Consider the following 27,389-nt stretch of genomic DNA (forward strand, 5'->3'; position numbering starts at 1 on the left):
ATATTGGTTTTTTTTTTTTTATAGATAGAAATGATATTAATTAATATATTATGTATATGCAAATTTAGTTACTAATAAAATTAAAAAATGATAAGTTTTTTTTGCTCCTCAAAAAATCTAAGCTGAAAGTCTACTAATCCTTGTATTTTTTTAATAATTTTACCGGTCCGCCATAAAAAAAAGGTTGAAAAACAATGCTCTACACTCATACAACACCCCCCGACCAGTATTAGATTTATTTAAAAAATGTCAAATTATCTAAAATAAATATGCATTTTATTTTCATAAGTCCGAAGGTGATTAATTTGGTTAATTCTTTCATTATATTTAATTTTCTAAAAATACATTAAAATTTTCTCATACTTCTTACATTTTGGAGAATTATATAAAATTAACTAACATCATTATTAACAGCTATTTCATAATAAACAACTATAACTAGCAACTAAAGATAATAAAAATAACTGAAAAATTAATCTGCTATCATTAAATGCAAGCTTTCTTTTTTTGAGATAAGAGAGCACAATGTACAAAGATAAGTTAATACTGACAAATCAACAGAATAAGAAAAAATTATAGAACATGTAACCCCATAAAACAATTATCTACACAAATTATAATTTATAATAATAAAAAAAGCCTGTCCTGTCCATATTTTTTTTTTAATATTTTTGTTTATATATGCAAATAAATAAATCCAGCCATAAATGCTACAATAACTTTCATATCACCAAATTGTTATATTTTGTACTACTGCACATTATTTTGTAACTAAGCTCTCATTAAGCTTTATGTAGGCTTTACGTTCCGTTTTTTCAAATGTTAATTTTATTCATCCAGTAGCATAACTAACCATTTCAGATATATATATAAATAATATAATATAATTATTTTCAAGAATAAAATATTTATGTATTCAAATTATAAACCATTATAAATGATAAAACTAACCTCCATGTCTAGGGTGTTCTGATCCACCCACATGCAAGAGTGGTAGGTCCTGATGATGGTATGGGGGACCCTTAAAGTGTGAGAGGACAGGTCGTGTGAGGTAAACACCAAATGTGCGAAACACACACCTGGTGCTTTGTAGTTTAGGGACGGGAAGGGTAGCTCTCCAGCTAAGGGATGGGCAGGTTATCCAGAAGAAGTTGTCATGTCCTGATGATGCTAGGGAGACCCCAGTGGGATACCTCGACAGGGGGCTAGACGGTAGGGTGGCTGGCTGCCACAACACCCTGACGTGACTGAGTAATACTTAATTGCTGGACTAATTGCCTAACGGGCGTTTAAATCAGAAACAAACAAAAAATTATAAAAATTTAATCTATCTATTTATAAAATTATACTTCTCCATTTTACATACAGTTGATTACAAAATTCATAAAGCTGAAAAAATCAAATTTAATAAAAATTCTTATTTTACTTTTTGCAGTAATATTATTGTTATTTATTTTTTATTAATATGTTTATTAAACAAAATTGTGGTTTGTGATTTAATTTTTGCAACTGAAAAAAATGACATTATGATAATTAAGTTTAAGGTCGTCTGTTTTGTAAATCAACATAATTATTCCTCATCATTGCATTCTGTAGATAACACATTTAACTGTTTTCATTATTGCGTTTAATTTTTCTTTTATTCCACATTGTCTCTTTTATCTTTTAAATGTAGTGTTAAACAAGATGCACTCTATTAATTTACTATAACAAATTAATTATTATACATTTTATCAAGAAGGTAAATATTAACAATTTTATATTTAATATTTTATTTTTGGATTGATTTGAAATTAAAAAATTGGTAAAGTCATTTAAAGAAAATATAAGAAAAAAGCTTACTTAAATATCAAGTTTACGACATGTTAATTTAAACTAATTTACTAATACTGAAGATATATTTAAAGATATATTATAATATATCTTTTTGGAGAGTTGAAATCATATCCCAGTTAGAAATTCAAGTAATTGCTACATATATTTAAATGAAAACTGAATAAAATAATGCAATACTAAATTCTGTTTAATAAAATGATGCATTGTAAAGTAATATTTATTTATTTACTAGTAAAAACAGGCTTAATGGTTTCTTACAGTTATTAGATGGATGATAAATGAATTTTGTAGTATGTGAATTTTGCAATAATGAGATTCTGTATAGGGAAATTTAAAGTGGAGCTTCCCCTTTTTACTTTTTAATGAAAAGTGGCTTTTTTATCACTTGTTGATTCTAAGAAAACAATAATTACAAGGGGAAAAAATTTCTTATGTTACTTAGCACAAAATTTTTGTTTAAAAGATATTTACATATTTATTTATTTATTTTTGGTAGAAATCCTGAAAGGTATTAATTTTATTTATATTTTTTCTTTATTCCATTGAAACAAATATTCTACGAAGATAAAATATTGAATTTTTAGAAAAAACCGAAATTTTTAATAATTTTAACCTTATATATTTCTTTAGTTTGAAATTGGAATTGATCTCAATTAATGAAAAAAAAAATTAATTAAAAATTTTAGAAATTAATAAAAAAAATACATTCTTTTTATTAAACAAATTACATTATAGTTCTGATAAACATTCGTTGCATTAAAATAAGTAACATATACTACAACTGAACAAACAGTAACCAGATTTTTAATTAATCAGTAGCATATCCTACAACATAATGATGATGCATTAATTAGATAAATGTCTTAACAAGATTAGTCTTAACCTCTACCATACAATGAGAACCACTAATCTACCAGGAAAATGCTTACAGACCAAGAATGTTAAATTAAAATTTATGTAACCATTTTGAAGCTTACAAGAATCCTATACCAGACGTACTAAGGAAATGGAGTGACTCTTTTCCTATTGACTGCATCAGTGAGCCAAGGTAACTACTGTACATCTGAATATCAAACTCACTGAAAAGCAAATTTTCAGTTACTCTCAGAGAAAGCAATTCTGAATAGTGCCTCTCTTATATCAGGTACTTTACTTACAGTCAGCCTTAAAAGACTGGGACTGATAACTTATATGAATAAATAAATAACACATAGACTTTACTTTTTTTTTAAAGCAAAAAGGTAATCTTGAGAAAAATATATTATAAAGCACTGCCCATTTAAATTAAAAATATGCAAGGATAATGAAGGGCATTCTTTAAATTATGTTTAAAATTATTAATATTACTATTACTTACTTGTTCAAAGAGAAAAAAAATGTCTTGATTGAAATTTCTCTGTTAATTCATTTAATTAATTTTAACAGTACTACACAATCAACGTAACATTAATTAATATAACTACTATTTATTAATTATCAGACACCAGATATTGAACTATACAGAAAAAAATACAATTCAGCAGCACAAGAATGGTGTATACAGAACTGCACAATGAACCGCTGCATAGAACTGTTGCATAGTATTTAATCTGTTGTCATAAAGTTAGGTGAACTAAGTTAATGCACACTAAGTTAAGTTAAAAATTTCCTTTTTTAAATATAGTCTTTAATTAAAAATAAATTTATATCTTAGTTTTCTAATCTAGCATAATTATTTTAAGGTGAATAAAATTTGTATACTTTGTAAAAATGTTTTATTTTACAGAAAGAAATTTAAATGTAACCACACAGTTACCATCTGAACATTTAGTCTAGTTATACAGTTCAATTAGTATATTTTAAAAATAAAATAATAATAATAATAAACTGTTGCTATTAAAAATGGGTATTCTAGAAAGGAGCTTAATTTACATTGTTATAGTACAAAAATAACAGTTTGTCATTGTTTGTCACTAGTTAATTCAATATGTACTGAACCAATATGAAAAATTCCCACACTGTTATAAATCAACCTCTTTTCAGAGTTTCATAACCCACATAATAATTATGCTACCACTATGTTTAACACCCAGTTTTGCTCCTTTTGGTACCTCTTCATGATAAATATGAATTATAATCAGAGTTTAAAAAATGGTCTGATGACAAGAAAACTGATAATTACATATATAACTTACCTAGTTATGGAATCTAATTGTTCTCACCCAGAAGTGTACTGTTAACTTAAGTATAACTATACTTCTGCGGTGGTGGTGGTGGTGGCGGCGGCTGAAGCCGCCATTCCTAGAGGCACTGGTCGGAAACAAATATCTGGTTGGTCTCAGAATCTGACAGCAATGAAGCAGTCTATGAACCGACTCAGAGGGGCTGCACAACAAAAGGGTGATCCGGATTGCCATGCGGCCCTAAGTGCAGATTACCGCAGAGCAAGGGCTAAGTATTTTCATAGCATTAGGTCCTCCAGGCATAATTCCTGGCATGGGAATAGAGAACGTTGGGGTGTTGTGTATAGAGTCCTTGGACATAAGCGCAGGAAAGATGTCCTCTTATCAGCCTTGTCAACCCGCCAAATTAATTAATAAAGTAATTGGAATTAATTAATAACATAATTGATAAGGACTGTGTCCTTAACATTTTACTGAATGATTTGCTCCCAGATGACACTATGGTGGGTGAGGTTTCATACCTCACCCACCTGTGGAGTCTCCAACACAAGATGATTTTCAGCCACAATGATGTTGCTTAAGGGCCGATTGGCTGCTACCCGACGAATCCGGGTCCGGATGGCTGGTCTCCCCATTCGGTAAGTTACGACTCAAAAATACCTGGGTGTTATCTTTGATGAGAATTTTCGGTTCAAGAAACACCTACAGTATGTAGCAAAAAAGGCCGCTGATGCTTTTTATGGAATCAGTAGTCATTCATCCCGATTGAGCGTTGAATTACCGTACCATACGTATCCTTTATAAAAGTGTCAGCGAAGCTATTATGCTGTATGCTGCGCCTGTCTGGGCTTACCAGATGGCTTTTAGGTATTGCGCGGACATTTTGCTGCGGGCCCGGCGGCTCCTCTTGCTGAAGCAGTCGTGGCCCAGTGGTTAAGACTCCTCTTGCTGGCTGTTGTAGGCGGTTATAAAACAGCCTCGCGGGAGGCAGTCTGTGTTATAGCCGGAGTCAAACGAATAGATATCTTGGTTAATGAGCGTAAGGAACACTACATTTCCAAGTTAAATAACTTATTGACGTCAGAACGAAAGCAGGAGATTGAAGACCGGGGTCTTGCGTCTTGGCAGGTCAGGTGGGATGAATCCCCCACAGGTTGCTACACACATGGTATATTTCCTATACGTCTGATTTAGGTGCGATTGGGCCTCCCCCAATCGGTATATCACACATTCTCTACGGGCATGGTGCCTTTCGGGTGAGCTTGGCTAGGTTTCGTTTGGTGGATTCCAGTCAATGCCCGGATTGTGGGACGACTGATGATACAGTGGACCACGTCCTCTACGTCCGTCCCCAATACGAGGTCGAACAATCACCAGCGGTTAGGGAACTTGAGAAAATAAATTACTTTCTGAATCTACGTATTAACTGGATGATTGGCGAGGAGTGGTCTATAGTGGCTGGTTTGAGTGTAGCACTGATTTAACTTTAAACTCGTACGTTCTCTGAGACATTCACAGTCACGAACGGTGTTGTCAAATCTTTACTAGGCGCGGGGGTTCGCGCTTCCGCGGTTTCGGTCAATTAGTTTGAGGAAATCATGTTAGGTTGGATGTGAAGATGTTCGTTTGAGGTCTACGTGAAAGCGAAATTTAATTTGTATTTTACTGATGCAAATGTCTGCTGAAGCATTTACATCGGTGGCATCTCGACCGAGGCCTGGCTGATGACTGTGAGATGTAATCAGTTGGAGGGTCTAAAGACGATCTCCGGTAAAGCCCCTCAGGGCTTGGAACGGAGGGGGTGATACGGCGACCGGTAACGTCACAAGGTGGCTGTCTTTCCCCTAGCAGGTTGGGGAATGAAATGGCAATATGGAAATTAAAGTTAAGGAGAAAAGGGAAAACTATGGCGCCCTTAAGCAAATATTTTCGTCAACTATAAAAGGTGGTAGTGTTCTTATGAAGACCAGGACAACCTTTCTCCGGGTATGGGACTTGGAGAACAGCATGCAGCCGAGCTGTATGCCGTTCTCCAAGTTTACAGGGGCTGTCTACGGCCTCCGGTCAGGAATTGTCCGCTGACACGAGAGTGACAATTAGACCGAGTTTTGGAGAAACTGAAGTGGCGATATGTCGCCTCTCGGCATCGATTACACCCATCGTACAAAAGGGAAGGGTGAAGATAGGGCTTGTAAGCTGAAGAGTAGATGCTGTTGATCTCCCTCTGGGATGCTACCGATGTTTAGAAACAGGACATCTGGCAAGGAACTGCAGGGGTGAAGACAGGAAGGCTGTATGTTTCAATTGCGGAGGCGATGGACAACACACTGTAGAATGTAGCAAAACTCAAGTGTCTTACGTGTAATGCGGAGAAGCACCGCACTGGCAGTGCCACATGTCCCAAGGAGACCAATAGTAAGAATAATAAATAGAATGGGGGGAGGCCCGGGCGTACCTCATCCTGTTGATGGAAATGAAAATTGTTCAGTTTAATATGAACCATGTGGTACTGCCACAGGCAAAGTTTGTCTCGGAGATCGGCGTTGATATTGCGCTCATCACAGAGTCCTACGTTCTTCGCTCGTAACTGGAGTGGGTTTAACTCTGAGGATCGGGGTGCGGTCATCTGGCCGTTAGCGCACCTACCTGTTCTGGACGTTCTGAGAGAGCGTGGTTTCGTCAGAGCGAGGATTGGAGGCATTTATTATTACAGTTGTTATCTTTCGCCTAACAAATCTGCGGAACAATACAGGCAAGTCTTGACCTCGCTTACTAGAGACTTCGAAGCTCACCCACCGGCCGGCATTATTAGCTGGGGATTTTAATGCCTGGTCGGTTATCTGGGTGGGGGTCATTCAGGACCGAAGTGAGGGGCAGATTGCTGACTGAGGCCGTCGCATTACTGGATCTAGAATGCCTCAACATTGGAGGCGCACTAACGTTCAAGAGGGGGACCACTGGGTCCATTATTGATCATACGTTTGCTATGTCAGCGCGGATTCGGGACTGACGGATGAGTGAAGATTTCCTATCGAGTGATCCCCAGGCCATCCTCATGATTGTAACAGATGAAGGTTCTCCAGGGGCTGGGAGGCCGGTTCCCCGTGGCTGGAGTACCACGGGGTACGGACCCGAAAGAATTTGCGGAGACACTGGATCTCACGCGAGGTTACTGCGGCAGAGGACGGGGCCGCATGTCTAGTCGACTCCTTGGAAACAGCATGTGCTGCTCTTCTCCCTCGCAGGTATTGTCGGTAGAATCGTTTCCCAGTGTACTGGTGGACAGAAGACATTGCTCGGAAACGCAGGGAGTGCATTGAGGCTAGGAGGCTCGCGCAGCGTACGCGTAGAGACGCGTTAGTAGAGACTAACTAGGACAGCTATACATGGCCCGAAATAGGAGGTGCAGGAGCGAGCTCAATAAGGTTATTAGAGACTCTAAAAGGGCATCATGGAGGCAATTCATCTCACAAATGATACAGACCCATAGGAGAATCCATTTAAAATTGCCGTTAAAAGGGCTCTAAGAGCTAGAGTCTCCTTATCATTAGACACCGGAGAGGTTCAGAACATAATTGAGGGACTGTTCCGTCATGGCGATGGGGTCGTTGCGGAAGTTGAGGACGATGTGAATTCCCTTCCACTTTAACCAGAGAGGGATTATAGCAGCAGTGAAACGGATGCCTCTGGATAAGGTGTCAGTACCAGGCCTCTTGCCAAATTTGGCAATTAAGGTGGCTGTTGAGGCGGATCATAATGCCTTTTTGAAGATATAAAATAACTGTTTAGATGAGTGGGTGTTCCCTCAGAGGTGAAGACATTAGCGCCTGGTTTTGGTTCCCAAGCCGGGGAGCGGTCTTGATTCCCCTGCATTGATAATGCAGAGGGACTTTCGGATAAACAATTCGGTTTTCGGAGAGGAAGATCTGCTTTGGACGCAGTGTCGGAAGTTGTTAGTATGGCAAGGAGAATCGTTGGAGGGAGGAAGATCTGCGTGCTCGTGGCGCTTAATGTTCGCAACGCACTTAACTGTGTGACCCATGACGCCATTAGGAGTGCGCTAGATAACATGAAAGTCCCCCATATCTGAGAAGGATAATTCTATCCTATCTCAGTGAACGCAAATTGATCTGAGAAGTGAAGGACGGAGCGGTCAACGGTGCATAGATAAAGGAGTTCCACAAGGGTCGATGATCCTTGGGCTGGCCCTCTGGAATATATATATATATGATGGTGCATTTCGCATTCCTCTACTGCCGGGCGTAACTCTCGTAGGTTACGCAGACGACTTGGCTCTCGTGGTGAAGTCGAGAACACTGAGAGAGACCATCGCTCAAGTATAAGGCTCATACATAACAATCAAAACCTGGGTGGCCGGGGTCGAGTTAACTATGGCTCCAGATACGAAGGAGACTGTTGTGATTACAAAAGCCAAGCGAGGCCCAACATTGAAGATGGTGCATGAGGGCCAAAATAGTTTCAAGGACTGAGATGAAATATCTTGGAATATGGATGGACGCCAGGATGCGTTTCGACACCCTTGTCTTGGAGGCCTGCTTGAAAACTGAAAAGGTCATGCGTCTGGTTGCCAGATTACTGCCGAACTGTGGAGTACGGAGGCAGCAGAGAAGGAGGCTGCTGTCAGATATACTCGGTTACTTTACGGTGCTGAGATATGGGGAGGGGTCACTAGACACGGCGTTTACAAGGGAGCTCACGAATCAATACACAGAAGGAGCTGCCTCTCTATTAGGAGGCATCACATTAGAGGTATTAGGAGGAGCTATTAGAAGGGGCTGCGTATCGCACAGTTTCTCAAGAGGCAGTAGAAGTATTGGCGGGAATATTACCTGTCGATCTGGAGATCACCCACAGGAAGAAGATTAAAGAGCAACGGGCATCAACACATGCAGAAAAAAGGGGAGTGGCTAGCTCCATTATGAAAGAAATGGACACACGTGCAAACACACACACAAAAGGCTGATGGACACACCGCATAACTGGGAACCTGAGAAGTTGGTGTAAGAGGGTCCATGGCTCGCTGGATTACTGTTTCACAGTTTCTAGCGGGTCTTCGGGGTTCAGAGAATACCGTTTTAGGTTTAAGTTAGATCACTCCGCTAGTTGTCTTGTGTGTGTAGACGAGTTAAAGACAGCATATCACATCTTCTTTCACTGCCAATTTGAGGATGCCAGGGAAGAAATATTGGACACCATAAATAGAAGGGAAATGTTCCTCTCAGAAGAACTGCAGCAGATAATGTTGTTAAGCGCATAAAACTGGACGGCTGTAGCAACGTTTGCTAGGAAGATCATGAAGGAGTGTATGTCTTGGAGAAGTCTCGCAGGGGTAGAAGTAGTCATTGGAGGGTGCGGGAGGGGATAGGCACGCGGCTGAGAGCCTAGGGGGTTCCTCATATGTGTGCAAGTCGCCTGAGTGCAATAAGATCATGGGCACTTCGCTCCGCTCCTGTGTCCGATGGTAATCCGTGAGGGAAAGTATGCTGCAGTGTTCGATTGTAGTGAGGTGTTTTTTTATGTGATTGAATGTGCCTGACTTTGATGTGATGTGTGGAGTGTGCGCCATGAAGTAATGTTTTTTAAGTGATGATTGAAGAAATTCTCAGTGTGTGGTGAGATTTTAGTCTATTTGGTATCTTGTGAGTGTGAGGTCCGTGTCTGTTGACTGTGGTGTCTGGATTGTGTGAGGGAGTATTCCCCCTTCCAGAAGTAATGCACACCAGCTGTACCAGGAAGGGTGCATAGCCAGGGGTCAAGGTTTAGTCAGTAGTGCGCAGGAAAAAAAACGGGGCCTCATAAATGGGGCTTGTCCACCTCTTAAAAATCTACATCTATAACTGAACAAAATATAAATTTGATTAATTAGGTTTGTTATTACCAGGTTATTTTCATTGAAATGGGTGTTCTGAAAGTTGGAGTCTTAGGTGCAGGAATAGTTGGCCTTGTAAGTGCAGAAGAGGTTGTAAAAACATTCCCATCAGCAGATGTCACAATAATAGCAGATAAGTTTTTAATGGATACTACTAGTGATGGAGCAGCTGGTCTTTTTATGCCTGTTCTTTATAATTTTAGCGCAAAAACTGATGATCTGACCAGGTACGTTTTGGAATAATTTACTTCAAACAGTAATAGTATACCAGACAATAAATTATTCACATTTTCTTAATTAAACGTTAAATTTTTCAGTATCAGCTCATAGAATTGGATTTATGCCTTATAAAATTTAATAAAAATTCATAAAACTTATAAAAGTCACTCCAAGCTCATTATTTGGTGAATAAGTCAAAAAACATGTAAGTTACTAAAAGAATTTCCAGACTCAAAATTACTAGCTAGACTTTTAGACATAGACAGTAATCTAAATTTAATAAAACATGATACTCATTTCAACAGGTGTTACCTACTGAAATAAAAATTGTTCACCAGAAATACTGGAACAATTGGTTCTTTAATTTTAATTGGTTGATGCTTTTTTCTCCATCCATTACTTTTTTGTGCAAATTGTTTTACCTAACCATAAATTTATTTTCTTTTTGTCCATGATGTTTGAGAAATATTTGAAAATATGTATTTTTGTATCAACAAATCAAAACAAATTTTATAACTTCCTTAAAACATTTTCAATTGTTGTTATTACTGGTTACTTTTTTTGGAATTAGGTACATCTTTTGTAACTGATGTAATTTGATATCAGAATGAAAAGAGCATGTTTTGAATAATGACTAGATCCTTCATCCTCAATGGATATTTTATTAATTCCAGCTGTGGCCTTCCTGTATAGTTCTTACCTTTTACTCACCTCTATATTATAAAATTACTAAATTGGATGTCTTAAATCAATCTTACCAATCTAGTTCATTTGTAAATAAGAGTCTACCGCAAATTTCTCAACTGACTAATTAAATTTAATATCAATCATACTTTTTAACAACTCACTTAATTTTCAATTATTTTTGAAAAATATTGCAGTGGCCTTAATTCTTTTCCTTTTTGCTGTACCTATTGTCCATGATTTTATGAAGTATTACATCTATGTAAATATTTTTAATTCTATAATTCTTAAATCCACATTTGGTACTAGCAGACTTGTACATGATAAATCCTTTGCTTTTGATCTCAACCTTAAACATATAAATAGATTTATCGTTACTTAATTCATATAGTTTATCTTTAACCTCATATTTTTTAATCTTGTTACTTGTATTTTTGCTACACCTGGTACATTTCAGGTAAATTCTGAAAACTAAAGAAAGTATAAAGTAAGGTTTATAAACACTAAGGGCAGCTCAATAAATGATGATGTGATTTTAATGGTCAGTAGCTTCAAAAATGTTAAATATTAAAAATGATAAATTAGCCACAACCAGTAAATTTAATCAATGCCAGTTGAACCAAAATAATTTGAGAGAACTGACTTTCAAAATATTTTACACCAAAAACTGTTTAAATAAGACTGATCATTGAGAAAGTTTCCTTGCTTCAATTTATGGAATAAATGGTGTGAAAAGATTGTCCTGAATATATAAGTGATTCCACTAACATAAAAAAAGCCTTACAAATTCATTACCCATCATTTTCTAATTCACAAATGAATTAACTGGTCTCTACTCTGAGATGTTACCACACGTACCATAAATACTTTTCTTAAAAGCAATATGGAATGATTGTGAACAACCTTAAAAGAATTAAAATATATTTTCAAAACCTTTTGACTAACAAAGGCTCTAGTGTTTGACCACCTTGATAAAAAGAACATTTAAGTAAACAATTTGCTGATCAAGCCTTTTTAGAATGAACACCAGATATATTTTCAAACAGAAAGAACAACTATCTTGAGATACCTTATAAAATAACTTTTTCATGATTGTACATAATCAGGGTTTTAATTTAATGAGCTAAAACAGCTCTTATTAAGTCTTCCATCATGTACTTAACATAATGTATACTTATTATAATCAATATTTAAGTTTTGCTAGGGATTTTGGTTTTTTTAATTCCTATCTTTCCTAAAAAATTAAAAAAAAAAAAAAATCTGATGAAGGTAATTAATGGAATTGTAATTACAAAAGAGGTTATGTCCTTGAACCAATTTTGTAAATAACACTATTCCACTGATTAATAAACATTTAACACTGATTAATACAGACATTGAACATTTAACATTGATTAATACATCATAAAAATTAGACACTTATATTTTTATACACTGTCACTAATTTTGTGTTCCATTATAATCATTAAAAGAGAAATCACTAGCCATCAGTTAGAGAAAAATGTTAATTGAAAATCTAACAAAATTGACCATGAGAATTCATACTTTTTCAGAGAGATTATAAAGGAGTCATATGAATATTACTCAAACTTCATCAATAAAAACTGTGGAGTAACAGAAGCTTATGGATTTTTACTGTCGGACACTACCAAGGAAGTATGCTACGTAAGTTAAGAATTGTGCACTACAAAAATGTACAATAATAAAACATGTTAAAAGACAATATAGGTGAAGTTAAAGATTATTTAGATATACATATAAAACAAATAAATGACTATAAAGCAATAAATGACTAGTATTTCAAGTAAGTGATATTAAAATTTTAAATGTGCTAAGTTGTAATTAATGAAAAGGACCATCAAAGAAGTTTATAATGAATTTAACACTATTATTGTTACAAATTTTAGCAATATTACTAAATTTCATATACTTTAGCAAGTAGAAGTAAAAAAGTTGTTTAAATTCTGTTGTTGTATAAAAAAGTTTTAATTTCCTCAATTTGAATTAAATATCCAACTGGTAATCAATATGTTGAGAAAAATATTTTTTTTCTGTTGCATATTTTAGTTTTTTCTGATTAATGGCTGTAACAGAGAGTTAAACTTCTTTAAATATTAAATATATTCAACATCACTTTAAAGCAACTAAAGTATATTCAAGATAAAAATATAATATAATATAAAAATATAGTAAAATCAGTACAAAAATAGTCATTAAAATAATTAAGAAAATTTAATATTTTCACTAAAATATGATAAATATATGTAGACAAATAAATATAATCTCTGTAGTCAAATTGGGAAAAAGTAATAATAACAGTAATCATTAACACTGAACACTGTGTAGTAGTAAGGCTGTGTAAGTAAATTACATTTACAAAAATATGGAACTTTAACAGGATACAATTAATAAATTTCAAACCACAATTACAGACATCATTAACAAACTACCACACACAAAAGTACCCTAAAACAAATCCAGCCTGAAGCCTCCATCTTTCAAGCCTTTTCAAAAATACATAAACTAACATTCTTAATTGTCCTAACAAAACTTTCCAAAATCCCCTGACCAGAAAATTCAATACATGGGCAAGATCATCAAAAACACAAAAACATAAATACTAACAAATATATAAAAACACAACAAATTCATAAAAAAACTTCAGCCTATCTCACAACTAACATTAGCATTAACTTATAAACTAACACTTTAGCATTTCTCCTTCTTAAAAACACGCAATACAATACCACAGAACACATCTCAGAAATCAAAAACATACTTACACATTATTGCAAATAATTATTTTCCATTCCTAAATAAGTATTACCTGCGACCTGATAGCCTTCCCAGAGGATACACAAATAATGACATCCCATCCCTTCTAAAATCTTTTCAACTTTACAACATACAAACTCAATAACAACAAACGTGCTCACAAAATAATATACTGGCACAAAAACCAAGGCAATGCACGTCAATGTGAACAATTATCAAAATACATAAAATACACCACAAACTGGACTTTACAGGTGAACATAAACGTAACAAACAGATTTGCTTGATCTCCAAATTGCAATAAACTAACAAAAACACACTTTCAGAAAATACAGAAAAACATAAATTATATTTTAGACCATCTTAATCTATCCAACCTTATCTACATAAGCCTTATCATAAACTATCTACATCCATGACCCACAAACATAAAAATGAAATGAGAAAAATTCAACAGTATAAAATATCTAATACCTAAATAATACAACAGTTCACTTATCAACCCACTCCTTCTCAAACAAATAAAAACAAAGATAAAGGAAATAAATAAATAACACCATAAATAGAAACTAAGTAAACAATTCACAAATTTAAAAATTATGATACAATCTAAACTTCAGAACAACAACTGATAACTAAACCATAACTTAAAGACTGCAATTACCAAATAACCAAACAAGTACAATGTCCAAGGAATATATAAAAATATACTGTTAAGACTATGTTCAATATTGGTCACACAGGTTGCAGAAAAGAATATAAATTAAACACTAAAAGTCCTATAGCAACATAGAATAAACGTTTATGAACAATCTTATAGATAAAATGACAAATTCACTAACCGATTGGTAGTTTACACATATACAAAAAAAGAACTATGCCTTAACACACTTGAATATTATGAAACACATAAAATATGTGATTGTGTTTTGTGCTCTGCAACTGCAATCAGTTTTGACTGTATAATTGTCAAATAGGACGTAGCTTCAAGCAGTTGCTTGTTTCATCTTTGAAACAAGCAATGAAACAGAGGTGAATCGATCAATTTAAAGCAACATATTTAACATTTGCCGATAACTTGACAATTTGGGTCAAATCATATTGACAACCTTGATTATTCTACATATTCAGAAAAAAATAATAATTTTAGCAAATTTAATTTAAGTTCAACATTTTTTAACACATTCCAAGCACACATTCATCTAATCAAATAGGCCACAACAGCAATATGAACTGATGCAAGAGTGAGAACAGCACCTGTCATTGAAGATTATAACTAAGATGACTGAAAATTTTGGTTTGTTAACACGGTCTATGATAAAATTTAATTCAATTTTTTGTTAATAAAGTAACATAATATTTTTACTAATATTTTAATAAAATTATTTTAAATTTAGTCTGATATGTTATCAACAATATTACCAATCTATCGAGATGCCACTGAAGAGGAGCTACTGGAATATCCTGGCAATTGGCGATATGGAACTTATGTAAAAACACTCATAACAAAAGGAAGAAATTTCATGCCTTCGTGCTTAAAAAGGTAAATATTAAAAAACTAAATACAAGAACATAAAAATTTAATTTCCCACAACAAATGAAGATAATAATCTATTAGTATAAGCAACAAAAGGTAATTCCAAAAAATTAAAAGTCACCCACTTATTGTTTTAATTATAAAGAGATTAATTTTGAGCCTACCCAGGATTTGAACCAAGAATGATATGGATGAAAGCACGATTCCATTCAATCATGAGGATTGGTGGCATACAACTTGAGAGCAGGTAAAAGTTTTATAATATATGAAATCTGAAATGCATGTAATAATATGCAATATATAATCAGCAAAGCATTAGCATCAATGGCAGATAAGTGCATATACATTAGTCTATTGTAATGCTACAGAAAAAAGTATAGTTTCTTTTTCAGAAAGTTTAATATCTATGTCAGTGGTTTATTTAACGATTGGGATTCATTTCTATTCTGTTTCAGTAGTAATGGAAAACTGTAACTGGGAATGCAATCTCTTGTGAAGTTTAATATTTAAAATGAAAAATTCTAGGTTGAATTTATAAATGCAGGTTTATTTTTCCTTTTATCCAGTTTTCTGTGTGTTGGAATGGATTATATAAGAACTATTCCCATCAGTTAGCTTGTAGCAGGATAAAGCATAAAAAGCTTTTACCTCTTCCCTACTTCTTCATAACTCTTTCTACCCCTACTTATATCCTACTCAAATCATTTTTTCCTTGATATCTTTTGGTACCTCAAAATTCAACAATTTCAACTGCTGTTCTTTCTTCCCTAATTCTCTTACCAACTTGAACTTTCCTAGTCTTTCTTTCTACACCCAGTCGAACACACTTTCTGTGTTAACGAGATCCTACTCTCTTCATTATTCACATAATACCTCTTTGTCTTGTCTATCATGCTTCTAGAAATGTTATTCCCATAGTTTGTATAGTTCATTCCTGCCCTTTTGTAACCCAAGCCTCTGCACCGTATTTTCCTCTTATATCTCTATATTTTTCTTCCTATTTCCCCACTAGTTTTCCTGCCCTCTTCTAGCTGGTACCCAGATATTAAAAGCTTTTTACCAGTCCAAGAACTTTGTCTTTAGTTTTAGCTTTTCTCTTTCCTTTCTGGTTACCATCAATATTTTGCTCTTTTCTTTACTTACTCATGCTGCTATACTTTCATTCCAAACATTAAGCATTCTCTAACACTTCCTTTTACTTTCACCCAACATGACAATATCTTCAGATAGCAGCCATTATTTTATTCTCTCCTCTTCCCCTGGTCTTGCTTCATTAGTTTACCTATTATATCCATCAATAGTATAAAAAACATGACTGTGCACACCCAACTTGTAACAATAATTTCAACAGCGCATTACTTGGTGTCCTACTTTAATACAACTTTTACACTTTTAGTACATTACTTCAGCCTTTCTCATTACCTCCTTTATTGTATCCTTTCTTTGTGAAGCTCTCCATATTAATTTTTGCAGGTAATCATGTTTTCTGTTCATCCAAAAGCAGCTCACAAATCCTAATAAGATTCCTAATTTTTTTTCTATCACAATTCTTACTACAAATATTAAATGAACTGTGAATTTATATCTGAAAAAATATTGCTTTTCCTACAATTGTTCCTTCCATTACAAAAGTCTCCAATATTAACAATTCTTGTGAAAGAAATACTTTTTAATCAGAAGTCTCATCTCCCACCTCCTCTCCTTCATGCAGTCTTAAATACTCCTAACCAAGTATATCACTATCTAATCAAAAAACTTTGATCACATTCTCACAAACTTCAATACAACCAGCTGGTTTTCCCACTTTAATTTTCTTAAACCCTTTGTCAATCTATGCCAGTTACTACTTCTCACTGACAGTTCTTATCTTAGTAATATACTTCCACTTTTCCTATTTCCTCTGTTATTCAACAATCCACAGTTTTAAAATTACCTTCTCCATACACATTTGATTTCTTCTAACTCTGTTGAGATGTTTCTATTCAGATCTGCAAACTCATTATGGAGAGTTAATATATATTAGTAATATTAACATTTGAATTAAAGCAAAATCATTGAAATATATCTCCAACAAATCTGTAGTCTGCAGGCTTTATGGAATAACAGCCTCATGTAAATGAATAAGAAAATTTACGTTTACCCAGGACTGATAAACAATTTTAAATTAATACCTTATATATGTCATCACAAATTGCTTTTTCCCTATTACTAAACAGAAACCTGAGAAGAGGCACAAGTTTCTCAAGGAAAACCATCCCAGAATTTAGTAACATGTGGAAGTATCCATTTGTTTTATATACTGTTTAAAAGGTGAATTTTTCATTGCTTAATATATCTCCATATTATACGGGCTTATACTAATTGACATATTTTTCTTTTCAGGTTGAAAGAATCTGGTGTTAAAGTCATAAAGAAAACAGTACAAAACATAAATGAATTAGAAAATAAATTTGATGTTGTTATAAACTGCTCCGGTATAGGAGCTGCTGAACTCTTTAATGATACTAGTTTAGTACCATTACGTGGACAAATAGTTAAGGTACATGAAATTAATTTAGAAAAAAATGGCTGCATGGCTATCTAAATGTACAAGGTTAGTTTAGTGCAGTGATTCTCAACCTTTTTAGCTCCATGACCCCCAAAAAGAAAAAAACAAAATATTATACATAATTCATGACCCCAAATCCCAACCAATGAAACTTAGTTAAAACTATTTAGCTGTGTTGATAGCGACAGGTATGAACATTGTGTATTAACTGTAGAAACCCCATAAAATCGCACTCATATTGCCTTTTTTCTTTTTCTGTTTAGCCTCTGGAACCACCATCAAGATTAATTCAGTACATATCAAGATATGTATGAGTATAAATGAAGTGTAGTCTTGTACAGTCTCAGGTTGTCCACTTCTGAGATGTGTGGTTAATTGAAACCCAACCACCAAAGAATTAAATGTGGTTAATTGAAGAACCCAACCACCAGGATCTAGTATTCAAATTCATATAAAAGTAACTGCCTTTACTAGAATTTGAACCTTAGAACTCTAGACTTTGAAATCAGCTGATTTGCGAAGACTTGTTCACCACTAGACCAATCTGGTGGGTTACCATGTTATCGATTGCTTGCTGCAACCGATAATATGGTCCGTGTTTTAATAGGCATGGAAGTAGCAAAAAGAGTTTGAAAAAATTTCAATTTTTAATGACAACCCAGTTACTGGAATATATTTCCAAGATAAACTAACACCATTTTCAATGGTTTTACAGAATAGTGAGTATAAGTTGCCGTTGGCTTAGTTAGCTGATGTATTTTCACATTTAAAAAACTTAAATGTGAATTTAAAAGGACAAGATAAAAACATTTTATTAATGACAAAGTTTATGATTTCATTAAGACACCTGATATCTGGATTATTTGCTTTCAAAGAAAAAATTTTGATACGTTTCCAACCATTTCCGATTATATAGAGAAAAATTTGGATGATGAAGAGACTATTATTCACCACAGTTTGGATTTAGATATGTTTTGGCTTGCTTGTCGGTGAATATGGAAATTTGGTCACAGAAGCATTGAAAGTATTAATCCGTTTCGCTACGTTTCACTTCTGAGAAAAGGGATTTTGTTTATGGTTACACAAAACTAAATGTAGAAATCATCTTTTATCACTTGAAAAGAATTTACTTTTTTGTGTTTCTAACAAAGATCGACGTAATTAAAAAACTTTAAATGAAAAACAAATGCAACAATCTCATTAATTTACTTTCTTTACATGTGTACTTATAAATGTAATTATAATGAATGTTTATAATAAATGCTTTTCTCTCATGAAATGATTTCTTTACTGTTTACTTGTTAAGCTGAAGGCTAATTTTGTGACCCCTTTCATATCATCATGACTGCCCGTGGGAATCACAACCCAGATTGAGAAAATCTGGTCTAGAGATTTTACCAGAAACATGATGAATTAATTTTTAATACAATTTTACCTATACTACTTTACAGAAAAAATAAGATGGACATAGATTATGTAATAAAGGTGGCAGGAACCCTATGCAACGTGGTAAGTAATTTTTGTGAATTACATCCTGTAATTCTTATTAGGCCAGGATATTTTTAAAATTTCAAACATTTACATACAAGCACAACTGCAGTATTCAATATTTATTACCATTATATCCATAAATATGATAACACTACCTTTTTACTTAACTACAGATCTAATGTATTTGATAATTCAAAAAAACATTATAAAATAGTGAGAAAGATGCTGTAGTTTCAATGTATTTCTCCAATATACTAATGAACTGATAATTTGATGAAGCTACTTTATTAAAGTATATTACATAAGTAAGTTACTTCTGTATTTCAGTTAACTGATTATGCCAACTGAAATGCAGTCAATAATATTTCATCCACCATACTTGTTAAAATATATTCTTAAAATCATAAACCGGACATTAAATAAAGGAAATTTACAACAAAACAAGTTATTTTTGAAAGCATATAAATAATATTATAATTATTTCATAATGTTTATAAATAAATATAGATATTTTTATAAATATCATATTTTTATAATATTTATAAATATTCATAAATTCTATTACTGTTAAACAGGCACGATCTCCTGAAGTAGATAAATTTATTTTAGCTGGAGAAGAGACATATATAATTCCATATGGACACGGAGTATCAACATTAGGTGGAACACATCAACTCGGTCATTATGATACAGCTATAAGAAAACATGATACACAAGGTATTCTAAACAGATGTTCAGCTCTTCTACCACAACTAAAAAATACACAAATACTTTGGGAATGGGCTGGATTAAGACCCTATAGACATAGTGTAAGAATTGAAAAAGAAAAAATAAGAAAATTGAAGGTAAGAAAAACATTTATATTAATCTATCAGGTAGGTTAAAAGTCAGATTTTCCAGTCACTAAAAAGAAAATGCTTAATAAGAAAAATCTGAAGTTTTTTTTAATTTCAATTGTATACATCAGTGATTCTCAACCCCTGTGCCGCGGCACTTTTGTGTGCCGCCAAATTTTGTAAATATATAATAATGTTAATATTAAAAAATTATTTAAAAAAAAAAAAAATATATATTTAACATGAATATATATTTAAATCCACAAAAAAAAATTATTTTATTATTTACTTTGCAAGGCATTTTTTCTTAGTGCCGAATTGTGATGAAGTGGCATGCATAGCAATAGGAATTGTCTTCAGTTGGCGCACGCTTGTCATTTCTGCGTATAAACGTGTTGTTTTAGTGATAGTTGGAATTTACAAGGTGTTGCATAGTAGTTACTGCACCTTTTATTTCGTTAAAATTAGCAAACGTTATTATTCGGTTTATTATTAATTAATTTGCATATAGTTTCAAATTATAAATTTGTAAACTTATTAACTTTGCAGTACACATATCCATTGATTTACAACGTTTCCTTTTTGTTTTTATCGCACTCTACGAAATACTACTGTGATTGAATACGTTCTCTGTGTACACATCTCTCAAAAAATCCCAAGCTTAAGTGCTGAATTGCTGCACGCATACAGTGTCCGCATTTATTCACATAAAATTTAATTTTTATTTACGGAAAATTGTATTTGAGTGAAAGTTATATAATTTCAGAAAGGTTAAATTTTCCATATTCATAAATTACAAGTTATTGCATAATTTTGATAATTATAAATTCAAATGTTATATTTGAACCATTTTTTTTTAATTTTTCGACAATATTTTTTTTTATTTTTTCAGACCCTTCTAAAAATGGACAAATGGATAAAAAGAAAAAAAGTGTAATGATGAAAATAGAGATAATGATGACGTTCACGACCAAGTTAATGAACCAACCCCCGAAACAAGTAAATATACACCTTTCTCAAAAAAGTACGTTGTCCCTCGGAAATATAATGATGATTTTTTAAAATTTGGATTTACCTCGTCAATGGAAAATTACATAGTTGTTCCCGAGTGTGTAATATGTGGTTTTAAATTATCAAACAGTGTTATGGTTCCTAGCAAACTTCAACGTCACTTGGTGACTAACCATCCTTCGCTTTCAACAAAAGAGAAAAGCTACTTTGAAAGTTATTTATCATCAAAACTTAAGCAAGGAAAAAATTTTAAAAAACAATTATGTGTGTCTGAAAAGGCTCAAGTCGCTTCTTATGAAATCGCTGAATTGATTGCAGTAAAATTAAAGCCTCATAATTTGGCAGAAGAAATTATATTACCTGCGTGTCGTAAAATTGTTAAAACAATGATTGGTGGATCTGCTGATATTGAAATTTCCAAAATACCCCTTTCAAATGATACAATACATCGCAGGATAAAAGACTTGTCTGAAAATATTGAGCAGAATACTGCAAAAACTCTTGCAAATTCGAATTTTGCTATACAAATAGATGAAACAACCGATATTACAGGAAATTCTCAATTAATTGCATTTGTTAGGTTTATTCACGAAAATGATATTATTAATCAATTTTTATGTTGTCGAGAGTTATCTGATTTTACAACTGGTAAACATATTTTTAATGTAATCAATTCATATTTAGAAGAAATTAAAGTTTCTTGGAAGACATGTATTGGAATTTGCATAGATGGTGCTCCAGCTATGACTGGACATATAAAAGGATTTGTTGCACATGTTAAAGAATTAAATGAAAATATATTAGTTACCCATTGTTTTTTGCATCGAGAAGCACTTGTAACAAAATTTTTGCCATCAGATTTAAAAATAGTTCTGGAACAATGTGTAAAAATGGTTAATTATATCAAATCTAGACCATTAAAAAGTAGATTATTTAAAGAATTATGCCAAGCAATGGAAGCCAAGTACGAATCTTTATTACTCCATACAGAAGTAAGATGGTTGTCCAGAGGAAAAATTTTATCTCGTGTTCTGAAATTAAAAGATGAAATGAACATTTTTTTTGAACAAAATAAAAATCATGAATTTGTAAAACTGTTGGAAGATAAAATATGGTGCACTAAACTGGCTTACTTATCAGACATTTTTGTTATTTTTAACAACATCAATTCAAGTATGCAAGGGCCTAATGAAAATATCTTAAACTCAACCGATAAGCTGGTGGGACTCAAAAAACAAATAACTTTATGGAAAAATAAAGCTCAAGAAGGCAATTTAGAAAAGTTTGAGTCAGTCCCTAAAGACAGTTATAAAACAATTAAAGTAATTGTTCTTGATCATTTGACAGCGTTAGAGGAGAGAATTGTTCATTATTTCCCAAAATTAGATATTAAGAAATTTGATTGGGTTCGTAATCCATTTCTCATTACGGACACTTCTGTATTTGACTTAACTTTGAATGAAGAGGAAGAACTTATTTTGCTTTCCAGTAATCGAGATTTAATTTTAAAACATTCAGAAGAATCAATTAATTCATTTTGGATTAACATCAGATGCGAGTATCCAATCATAGCCAAAAAAGCTTTATACATTTTATTACAATTTTCCACATCTTATTTGTGTGAATTCGGATTTTCAGCATTAGCCAACATTAAAACTAAAAAAAGATCAAGATTGTTAAATGTAGAAGACGATATGAGAGTAGCATTGTCATTTTTACGACCAAATATAAATGAAATTATCAAAAAACATCAAGCTCAAATTTCGCATTAAAAATATTTTAATTATTAGCTTTTAATTTAATCACGTCATAAAGTTTAGTTATTTTGTAGTATGTATTAGTTTAATTTGCATATTTAACAATTTGTCATAAACTATATTTATTCAGTGTGTTGTAATAAGACAATAGTTTTTATTTTTTTCTTTATGTGCCGCCAAATTTGGAAATCGTTTAAAATGTGCCGCAGCAGAAAAAAGGTTGAGAACCACTGGTATACATCATTAGCATTTAATTGTCATCCTTTTACATATGCCAACATTAAACTACTAAAGTACAAATTTATCCCAATAAAGTTTTGTTGTAATTTATAAAATCAACTGAGTTTTCAACCAATAGCTTGAGATGGTTCAGGTCATTTAGATTTGAAGAAATACCTTGCCTTAGAATGATTCCCCAGACTGAACAATAATGTGACAAAAATCATATGAACATGGTGGTCACTTATCAAATGCGCCTCTGAGTTGTATCAGTCACAAAAACTTTTAGGCTGTCTAACTTGAAGGCTATAGTAAGGAGATGCCCCATCTTCCTGGTAGACATAGCAATGGACATTGTCAAACACTTCTGTAAAAACCATCTTCACAAAGGACATAAGATATGTTGGCCAATAACACATCATCGGTTTCTTCAGAATTTTTATTAAACTTGTACTGGGCATTTTCAGCCAAATAGAAGTCTATCTGATTGATTGTTAAATTACTAATGTCTCTCTAACAAATTTTTTTCTTAAGTGCAAATAGTTATTAATTTCCCTGGTTGTAGAGCATTTCCAGTTTCTTATATTTTCATATTTTACATTCGGCTTATGCATTACATAGTGAAAAATTAGCAATTCTTTATGGACAATAACAATACACTTATTTTTCTACCAACTTTGAAGCATAAAGATTTATTTTTATTTTACATACATAAATGCCATTATTCCACAAACAGATACAAAAATGAACAACTGATAGCATTTCTATCATCTGGTTACCACTGGCTCCAAATACCATTTCTAGTTTATTGCAAAATTTTAATCTTACTTTCTTTTTCCTGTTTAGCCTTCAGGAATTACCGTTCAGGTATTACTTCAGAGGTTAAATGAGGATGAATATGTATGAATGTAAATGATATGTATGATATGTATGTATGAATGTAAATGAAGTGCAGTCTTGTACAGTCTCAGTTCGACCATTCCTGAGATGTGTTGTTAATTGAAACCCAACCACCAAAGAACATTCATATCGATTATCTAGTATTCAAATCCGTATAAAACTGACTTTACAAGGACTTGAACGCTGGAACTCTTGAAGTAAAATTTATTTATGAACTGTTTATCATCATCTCCACAATTACACACCATAACCATAAGCATTTAAACCAATGTCCCATGATAGGCCCTACACCATGTTTAACTGATCCATCTAGGTGTTTTAATCAATCTGACTATTCTAACAAAACATCACCAGCCAGCTGGTTGGTTTTCCAATTCTTAATTATTTGATTAACTTCATTCACTGTACCCACTTAATTTTTTACTTTGTCTATAGAGTTAATTTTTCCAATTTCCTTAGTATTCACATTTTGAATGCCTCGAGCCTTTTTTTTTTTTTTAGTGTTCATGCTTCAAATACCTAAAGAAATAAGATACCAAACTTAACACTTCAAATCTAACTCCATATTAGTACATAACAATTAACTATTTATTTCTAGTATTTTTTTCCTTTTCACCTTCTGTTACATGATTCTTAAGCGTATCTTGTACCGTTAGACTCTTCCTTCATTCATGTGTACACAGAATCTTGACTCCTACCCTGTTGCTTTTGTTTACATAGCATCAAACAGCTCCTTGCAAATCAAATAATAACATATAATATTTGATGACTCAAGACTATTTTATACCACAGATATTTTATTTTCTTCAATTGTTGTGATGTTATGTAAAGTCAGTTAATTAATATTTGATCAATTTTTTAAGAACACTAAAATGCCTATAAAATTATAATTAATAAATTACTGTCAGCATACTTTTTGTATTACCAACGATTATAATGTTATTTTGGCACAGTACATATGTCTCCTGACATCTCTTGGTCAGGTCTTCTCAAATTTACAAAGATGTAATTTTAAAATAGTTTTACATATTCTACAGTAGTGTGGAACAACATTTTTTAATGTATGAGGTAAAAATCAGGTAACATTATTTTTACTGGAAATAGTTATTTTTATGACTATACGGCAAACTATTCTTCTATTTCAGGTAATTCATAATTATGGCCATGGGGGAGTCGGAGTTTCAACTGCTCCAGGAACATCAAAATATGCTGTATTATTAATGGAAGAAATGCTAAAAAATTCAAAACTTTAGATTGTTACAGATTAAGATCGTAAATAGCATTGCTCATTTGATACATCAACTTTCTCTATAAATAATTAGTCACAAGAACAATTCTGAAATTAGGTTTAGCACCATTTTCTTCAGTCACAAAATCACTTAAATATTTAGAAATATTTTATTTATTAATGCTTGGAATATAACATTAATCATGATAACAAGATGTAAAATATTAATATTATTTATAAAAATAAAAATATTTTATAAAAAACATAATGAATTATACTAAACTGTTATTAAAATAAACTGGAAAACAATATTACACTTAAAAAGAGTTTTTGAATATTTTTGTTAGTCAAATCACACCTACTTTGACTGATAAAAACCATCAGCAGATGAATAATGAGGAAAAGTATATAAAAGAAAATAAATTAAAGAAAAAAATAATAAATATTAATTTATAAATAAACTGTTCTTACAAAACACAACACAACAAAATGAAAACAAAACTTTTTTTTGTTGGCAATAAGTACAAATTATCATTTTAAACAATCTCAATATAACTTGAATTTCTTCCTATTAGGATCCCCTAAATAGTTTTTGAAAGTTATCTTGTTTTCCAATTTATATTTAAAAATATTATAAATTATTTTCAGTTAGAGTATATTTTCAGTTTCCTTAAATGGAGAACTTCCACTGAAGTATTTTTTTTGAGATAGCTCTGAAATTAAAAAAGTTTTATACATTAATAAGTTTTACATTGTATTTCCTTCAGCAGCTATATGCTTTTGATAATGTTCAGATTTTTTTGGAGACATTTCTAAAACTAATTTTAGAAACCTTCTTCTACTTCCTTTGTGATATGAACCATGATGTCATTGGTGATTTTGTGTTACTTTCCTTCTATCAATTTCAAGCATAGAATAAGCAAAGTATAAGCTGGTGGCAGGGTAGAAGAATTTGATGGTTTCTACAGAGATGTTACACTGTGTAAGGTTAAATATTTTTAAATCAATATGCTTGTGATAATCATTTGATAGAAATCATAATTATAACTGAACTCCTGTTATAATTTCTCACTGATACTCCAACTTCTGAAACTATTTTCTCAACAGATTCCTAGACAATGTAGAATAACTAGTTCTTTCCATTGTTTTCTTTGATTATGGATGAGCTTTCCATGAATTTTTACCATGAGTCAATAAAAAAATGAAATCAATCAATAATATTATTGGGGCATTTAACAGTGTTTGCAAAAAAGAATCTCCAAAAAACCAGCCAGAATATGAAAAACTAATCTGTGGAAATTGCACCATGAAAATGTACCATTCACATATGTTTGTTCAGAAATTGATGAAAAAATTAAAGATAATATCACAATACCAAATTCACCTAACATAGTCCCACATCTTTTTTTCTTTTCAAAATTGCACAGCAAAGTATAAGAAGTAATGGAAAAGTACACTACAGAAATGTTTTAAAGACTGGATAAAAGTCGGTACAATATTGGATTTTATGATTACATTGTTTTGAAAAGAAGAATGTAAGCATATATGAATAAAGGTATATTTTTTCAAATAAATGAAAATGCAACAATCCTTTTAATCAACTCTCATAAAACACAAAACTCAAGTGATTTTTAACTATTTCAAAAACACAGAATTCATCTACCTATATGCGAGAATAAGAAGTATTTTTTCAATGAAAAGGTCATCATATCAAGAATACAAAAATGCGAAATTATTTATTAATGAACAACTAGCTCAATCTGACATTTACTTTCTTTAAATAAAAAAAGCATACAACAATCAGGTACTAATTAGCTGTATAATCAAATGCAAAAGTAAACTTTGCCTTCATCAAGGCAACCTTCATTATTTTATTTAATAAAAAAAATCATTGCCAATTTTTATGGTTTTTTTGTAACAGGCTCAAAATTTGTCTTTATTCTAACTTTATGGTGTTTTTTAATTCCATTATTCATACAAATACACACGACTGATACTAAAAAAAAAAATTCAAACAAAAATCCCACTGATAATATATTTTCACTGATTCAAAGTGTTTTTAATATAAAACTCCCTATAGATACGTGAACTCTTGTAAAATGAAAGGCCAAGCAAATGAATTCAAAAACTATGCAAGTATGCTAAAAAAAAATATCAAGGACATAAATTATACCTGTTATAGATAACTGAACTGGACTATGCAACGACATCCTCATTTTGTTATTTACAGTTTTTCTAAACTGTAAAAAAATATATATTTTTTAAAACAAATTACTATTTTCAACAGGAAGTGTCT

The 27,389-nt window shown here is 32.3% G+C and overlaps 1 protein-coding gene across 1 annotated transcript; it reads left to right on the plus strand.

Moving 5' to 3' along the window:
- The first annotated feature begins 1,585 nt into the window (after positions 1-1,585).
- Positions 1,586-25,417, plus strand: LOC142327095 (D-aspartate oxidase-like). The gene is made up of 7 exons (XM_075369944.1): positions 1,586-1,741; positions 9,901-10,115; positions 12,345-12,456; positions 14,964-15,109; positions 17,486-17,642; positions 19,718-19,987; positions 25,011-25,417. Exons 2-7 carry the CDS (start codon positions 9,916-9,918, stop codon positions 25,116-25,118), a joined length of 993 nt encoding a protein of 330 aa, XP_075226059.1. The 5' UTR covers positions 1,586-1,741; positions 9,901-9,915; the 3' UTR covers positions 25,119-25,417.
- The last annotated feature ends 1,972 nt before the right edge of the window (positions 25,418-27,389 follow it).

The sequence above is a fragment of the Lycorma delicatula genome, chromosome 6 (genome assembly GCF_047948215.1).
Source record: "Lycorma delicatula isolate Av1 chromosome 6, ASM4794821v1, whole genome shotgun sequence".
Taxonomy (NCBI): Eukaryota; Metazoa; Arthropoda; class Insecta; order Hemiptera; family Fulgoridae; genus Lycorma; species Lycorma delicatula.